Source organism: Helobdella robusta, assembly GCF_000326865.2.
Source record: "Helobdella robusta unplaced genomic scaffold HELROscaffold_10, whole genome shotgun sequence".
Classification (NCBI taxonomy): Eukaryota; Metazoa; Annelida; class Clitellata; order Rhynchobdellida; family Glossiphoniidae; genus Helobdella; species Helobdella robusta.
Genome location: NW_008703571.1, coordinates 2,942,064 through 2,949,424, shown reverse-complemented (window position 1 = coordinate 2,949,424; position 7,361 = coordinate 2,942,064). Strand labels below are relative to the sequence as shown.

Genomic DNA, 7,361 nt, shown 5'->3' with positions numbered 1-7,361 from the left:
GTTTTAGATGGAGAGTTCAAAACTGCTTCAACAATTTCGCTTTCGTCATAAACAGGATAAACTGAAAACAAGTTGCTGCAGCAGACACCAGATGAATGATTAAACTTCTCATCATACACCATCGATTCTCGTACATTTTTAATTTTGTCATAAAAGAATGTAGCAAAATCGTTCGCTTCAAAATTGGTAGATGAATTTGAAGTTTTTTCTTTGCACAACAGTTTATTTACCACAGTCCAAATTTTTTTAGGATTTTTGTTATTTTCAAAAATGCTTTTTTTCCAAAACAATTTTTTTTTCTGGGCGAATAAATATTTTTTGATCGCAGAGCATTTTTCCACACCTCCCTATCGTGATGATTTAAAGTATTTCTGTACTTTCTTTCCATTTTTCTACAGTATGCCTTGGACTTTGAACAATCTCCATCAAACCACGGCGTCAACGAATCATCTCGACTTTCAACCACGTGTTCTGGAGCTATTATGTCCGCAATTCTCTTCAGTTCATTCACAAAAATCTCAACCAGCGTTTCTATATTATCATCTTGGCATGGCCCTCCAATCGGGGATTTCGAAATTAACAATGCGAGATTTTCTTCATTTATGCGTCGCCAGGATCGAACCATTTTTTTACTTCTCGTACCTATAACTTGATTGATTGACAAACAAACCTGGATTAATCCATGATCTGATAACACTCCACTGGGAAAAATCAAACTATTAAAGATAGGAAAAGAGCGAGAAGTAACGATCAAGTCCAAAACACCACCTAATTCATGCGTCGGTTCGTTAATCCTGTTAACCAACTGAAAACAATCGAAAACCTCATTCAGTGAGACTGTGTTTGGATCATCTTTTCTATCCAAATGAACATTAAAATCTCCCGCAACAACGATTTTATCACTTAACAGAGATAAAACTTCTAAAACATTCGCTAGCTCTGAAAAGAACGATGGTGAAGGAGGAACCGATCCAGGTCTATAAATTGATAACAAAATAAAATCAGATTTGTTTACTCTCAATTTGTGTGCATTTTTCATCACGGTCTCTTTAGACATCAAACTATCCAACACTATCAATATTGGACGTGTGGATGATTCATTTTTCTTTCCAAGTCTTGTAACATATTTTATATGTGAATCTTTTATATCATCAAACAATTTTAACAAAATATTTTTAACACGAATTTTATCATCTTCACCTTCTTGTAAATTGAAAATTATTATATTTCTTTCTCTGTCTTTTATATCAATTGACTCAGTTAATTTTCTTTTAACCGTTTTAACTTCCAGATTGACACACTCAATGTTTTTCTTCACTTCTTGGCCAACAACAGTAGCAAAAGAAGATTTCAAATCACTTTTGAATGTGCTGATCTCGGCAGATAACTTGCTATCAGGCCTATCAAGGCTATCTAATTTTGCACTGTTACTGTTCTACATATCTTTTACCAATTTAAGTTCATTTTTTAGCAAACCGTTTATTTCGTTAATTTTTTCGACTTTTAAGTTGATTTCATCATTGTTGTCACTGACTATTTTAGAGAGAGTTTTAACGTTACATAACTTCTTCAGACAAATATCACAAAACCATTTAAAACTATCGAAACCACGTGTCACTTCAAAAGCTTCATCACTCAAACCAACACATTTTATGTGAAAACTATTTTCGCACTGAAAACATTGAATGCATTGCAAATTTTCTTTTCCTGATTTCACACATTTTGTTTTCGTACATTTTGAAGACATATTAATTTGATTGTTGTGTTGTTCGTTGTCCGGGTGAGTTCCGAAACGAAAAAAACAGCAAAAGCAGCACTAAATTAAACTTTTAAACGGAGAAAAAATATATATAAATATTCGTCAAAATTTTCTCTATCAAATGAAATTAAATTTAAACTAAATACTCGATTTTAAACTATGAAATTAAGAAAAAATACGGAGCAAATCAAAATGTATGTTGGAATTAGATCAAAATGTCAAAATGTATGTTGGAATTAGATCAAAAGAACAAGAACTGCTAGGGTAGTCACAAACTATTTTACGCAATTCATCTGGAGTGCACATTTGAAAATTGGAAAAATTAACAATTGAATCAGGTTAGACAACCCTAGAGACATATTCAAACTGGACTGATTTGTTGGTATTTTCTATAGTCGTGCTACGAATATTATTGATTTTATTGATAAAAAATGTCATAAAATCATTGGGGAAGAAATCATTTGATTGATTATTATTGTGATTTTTAGATAATATTTTGTCGAAGATATTCCACAATTTTTTCGGTTGTTTTTTAAACGAATCAACTTGATTAGACCAAAATTTGTTTCTTTTTTTGGGAAAATTTTTGTATCTTTTCCTTTAACGCTAAACATTTCGATTAAAATCATTCTTTATTTTCCTATACAATCGTTCTAGTTTTCGACAATTGCGTTTTAATAAATGACATTCAGAGTCAAACCAAGGGGCGGATGACACATGAGTAGATTTGACATAACGACAAGGAGCAACGATATCCACAATCCTCACAATTTCAGAATTAAACAAATCTAATAGGGTATCAGCGGAAGATGAATTGAACGGACCTGAAATAGATAAATCGAGAACTGGTGGACAAAACTGATTTTCGTCGACTTGATTCCATGAACGAGTAAGTTTACATTTATTCTGAGGTGTGGGAACTGAAATAGGGAAACAAATTTTAACTAAACTGTGTGGTCTGAGTACACGTTTGGTGACTCAGCGGAAAAAAATTGTGAGGGAAGGTCAGAACTAAAGGCAATTAAATCTAATGTTCCACCATGAACGTGGGTTGGTTCATTTATTCTATTTTTATCAATTGATATAATCTAAAATTTAAAATAATTTCAATGCATTAGGGTCGTTCAAAAGTTCGACATGAATATTCACGTCTCCAACAAAAATAACATAATTTGCTAAAAGCAATATTTGGTCAAAGACAGATGATAACTCATCAAAAAACAATGGTGATGAAATAGAAGACCCAGGACGATAAATTGCGAAAACGACAATAGTCGCTTTGCTGAAATAAAATTTTACAACTATAGTTTTAAACATCTTAAATAAAAGCAGTGAAATTCTATAAACTGTAAAATAATTTAAAAAAAAAACAATTATTCCGCTATGGTGAGGGTCGGCTAGCCTCAAAAAATCTATGAACACAAAATCAGGTGGCAAAGTGAGTCCGGAAAACCCATACCAGGGTTTCGTAACAACAAAAATATCAAAATTATTAGAGAATAAATCGCGAACAGTGTTGATCTTATTCATAATTGACCTAATGTTCAACAAACCTGATTGTAATTTTAGTTCTGTGTCTTTTTTGGTAACTTCACGATCATTACAACCACCTTTATCGTTACAACTACAACCACGTTTAGTTTATTAAAATTCAAAATAAACTTATTTTCCGAATTCATGCTGCAAATAAGGCCAAATTTCGATTCCGAATGAATCATCATCAGTGCGGTTAAGTTTATCTAAGGAAACATTGACTTTGTCAAAGTGAATTTAGATGGAAATTAGGTGTCAGGTTTCTTTATTGGCTGGTCAATCTTTGTTGGTTTCCTTTTCTTCATCGATAGCATCATATTCTTCTCTGTCACTATTTACAATGCTAATTTTTATTACTTCTTTGTTTTCATTGTTGATTAAACGCCGGGTTGGAAGTGAGGTTGTCATTTTTTGTTGTATATTTTTTTAGTGAGAAAAATCGAAAAAACGAACTACAAATATATCAACGCCAAACATTCGGTAGAATTTATAGAATATTTTAAAAATTATGTTCTATTACCAACTTATATATATATATATATATATATATATATATATATATCTCAAAATTGCAAAGAGTGAACTAGATAAAAGAAATCTCGACATTGAAGTGCAGACTGTTTTGAAAGGAAAAAAGTTTATTGACAAAAATCCGCTTGAAAATGTGAAAGATAAATATCGTGTCATTGTTCACAAAGTAGTTATGGATTAAATTATTGATAGTTTAAAAACGATTCTCTGGACATGGTAGTCTTTATGCTGATTAATCTTTTTTAGGTTCAAGAAAAAGGATGCCTAGTGACGCACTACAACACTCGAATGGGTTGCTGCAAATGAGAGATGATACTGTAATAAAAAACTACTTCAAACTAAAATATCAGATTTTTCAAGAAAATGGAAAAATTTCTAAACAACTCTAGACAATGGGTATAATTTGATTTTTGAAATAGAAGGGGAAGGCATTTAACAATCTGAATCAGTAGAATTACTTAAAAATATGTACACCATCCCATCAGTTGAAAACAGAAAATATCACAAATATAAATACAAATCTTTTATAAAATGTATAGTTTATTGTTATTTTTTATATGTTGTTTTTCAAATGCTTTATTTGCATTGCTTCGCTTATTCAAATTTGTTTTGAGATTTTTCTTCCTTGATTTCAAAATTGGAAAGCCCAAAAATAAATAACAATGTAATCATATAGCATCGAATAGTGAAACGATAAAAAATTTGTTACACTAGTTAATAAGAAATAGAAATTTTATACTCTAGTGTTCAAGTTGTTTGAAGAGAACTAGGAGATATTCAATTGTTTGCATAATTAACAATTTTAACGTGTAATAATAAAAGTGATTCGTAGGAGCTACGATAAGGGAAAACTACGATACTATTCTGATAGGTATTCGGGCTGCTGGTGAGTTCCCCGGTAGGGACGAAACACGTGTCCAGCCTATACAAACAAATATTATGTTTTTCTTATCACTTCCGCTCACTGTTCTTCCTAGTTTGGTGTTCTCATACATATGCGCAACTGCAATAGTATAAGTAGTATTTTTTGAAGTTTAAAATTTCATTGCTATGAATGAAACAATCATAGAAAATTGAAAATATATAGAAATTGAATTAAACTGAAAATATTGATGATGTTGGCCGCCATGACAAAATTTTTCGAGCCGATTTTTAAGCCAGTCCGACCATGTCTAACATTCAGCTTCGGTCATTTTACGACCGAATAACCAAATAGTGCAAATTTTGTTAAAACCATCTTCTTTTGGGATTCTAGAACAATAACTGTTAAACATTATTAGCTGGAAAATTATTTTTGTCATCAAAGCTATTAAAACAGCTGAATTTAAACAAGAAATTGAATATTATCTAGATAAAGAATCGCTTGATAGACATAAATCGCCTTCTGCTTTTTCAATAGCTTCTTTTAAATTCTAGTATAGTCTTCAGCCTTCGGCTTCGGCCAAATTCACCATTCAGTGCATTTCCAATTAGCAGAAAATATATAAATCTTTGTTTCAAACTTTTTGGACAATCTTCAATCATTGGCGGTAATTATTTATATTAATCAAATACTTACTTTTAAATAATGCAATTAAAGGTAAAGTAAGCTTGTAAATTATAAAAAAATGTTAACATCTTTAATTTGATGGGATTTCAAAATATTTATGAATTTGATTGATTACTTTAAAATTGCGGACATTAAATTAATTCTTAAGTCTCAACTTTTTCAAAGTTTTTTCAAAGAGAATTTTGTTAAAACCTTTACTTACACAAACCTAAATTAAAAGTAATGACAGATAAGATTTGCATTAGATTATTAAACAATCAAAAAAAACTTATATATAAAAATAAAAGCCTAAGCATTAAATATCAGTTATTTATTTTAGCAGTTTTGTTTTTAAATAAGCCATATTTCAACAAGCTGTTGTTTAAAAAAATACTTGATTTATTATTATTTATTATTAAATACACATCATAGTAGTTCTCGGAGGATAATTCACGTAACATAAACATTTAGTAAAAATAGTTCGCAACATATCTTCTTCTTTCTCGTGTCTTATCCATGGAAAGGCCTATTTACCAACATACAAAACTTTCTTCGGTTGAAGCAGGGATATGCAAAGAACGTCAATTTTTTCAACTTTTAATTACTTTCGGTAATGTCGATTTTATTTTTTTAAATTTATACCAAACAAAAGTAATTAATTAACACATTGAATAACAATTGAAAACAAAATTAAAATTTCAACATTTTAAATAAAAGCAATATTCCGAAATTAGTAAATATACGATCGTAATTTTTGACACGAACGATAAAAAATCACCCTCCAAATCCCCTCCGGAAGTAAGCTCCTTGTTCGACCGTTAAAAGTGAGCGAAGGCCGTTATATTTATTCTAGTTACGTGGTCTTATTCTTTCAGGACATTTGCAACCATCGACCTCCACAAAACCCGATCTTTAACACTTTGTAGTAGTTGAAATGTGGTAATATTCAACAAGTGACACAAGGACTTCACGAATGTAATTCGTTGTTGACCGCGACTTCCCCTACAATTTTAATGAGTTTAATCTAGAGTGCATTAGTCTTTCTAGAATTTTTGAGAGTGGCGAGAGGAGAGAAATGGGTCGATAATTAGATACTTCCAGTCTGTCACCTTTTTTAAATATTGGTAGAATTTTCGCAGTTTTAAAGCACTGAGGAAAAATTCCTTGTGACAGTGAAAGATTGCATATGTGGGTTAATGGGACAATTATATTATTTATTATTTGCTTAACTCAATAATTACTTAGTTCATCATCGGATGTGCTTTTTTTGTTTTTCATACTCCCAACTAATCCTATTATTTCTAATTCGTTAGTTAATTCAAGATAAAAAGATTTGCATATTGGCTTAATTAAATTAATACTATTCTGATTCTGTGCGTTATCATTTGTATTATCTAATAATGATTTAGTGATATTGACAAAATAGTTATTAAAAGTGTTACATATTTCAGTTATATTTTCGATTATTATATCATTAGTTACTATTTTATTGATAATTTGTTTGTCTGGTTTTTTATTTAGCATGTTATTTATTGCATTCCATTTACTTTTCGCGTCATTTTTATATTCGAGAAATTTATTATTGAAATATTGATTTTCTAAATGTCTTTTATGATTAGTGAATTTATTTCTAAATTTTTTATACGTATTATAATTTTCTGAAGTAGGGTTAACTATGTAATTTTTAAACAACTTATTTTGCAGACGTGACATACATAATACGTTAATCTTGTTAATGTTGCTGATTGTTAAACAACGTTGGAATGGAGGGATAAATTTATCTGTCGATAAACTAGAGCAGTGTGAAATCGAGAAAATTGGATAATGGTCGGACAAATCAGATATAATTATGCCACTATTATACGTTTCAGAGGAATTTGTAAAAATATTATCTATTAAAGAACTAGAATTTGGGGTTACTCTTGTTGGTGAAAAAATTAATGGAACGAAGCCGTATGACAACAACAAATTCTGAAATGACATTGCGTGTGTCGAGTCTAAGTTTAGGAT

At 30.3% G+C, this 7,361-nt stretch overlaps 1 protein-coding gene across 1 annotated transcript in view; it reads right to left on the bottom strand.

Annotated features, from left to right (window-relative positions):
• Window positions 1-600: 600 nt before the first annotated feature.
• Window positions 601-7,361, bottom strand: part of HELRODRAFT_166754 (hypothetical protein) — a gene marked incomplete at both ends in the record, with an annotated part of 14,243 nt that continues 7,482 nt past the window's right edge. Inside the window, 4 exons of the mRNA XM_009011970.1 lie at window positions 601-642; window positions 824-1,435; window positions 2,477-2,583; window positions 3,313-3,383. Of these exons, the coding sequence (XP_009010218.1) occupies window positions 601-642; window positions 824-1,435; window positions 2,477-2,583; window positions 3,313-3,383 (832 nt within the window). The remainder of the gene's footprint in view (window positions 643-823; window positions 1,436-2,476; window positions 2,584-3,312; window positions 3,384-7,361) is intronic.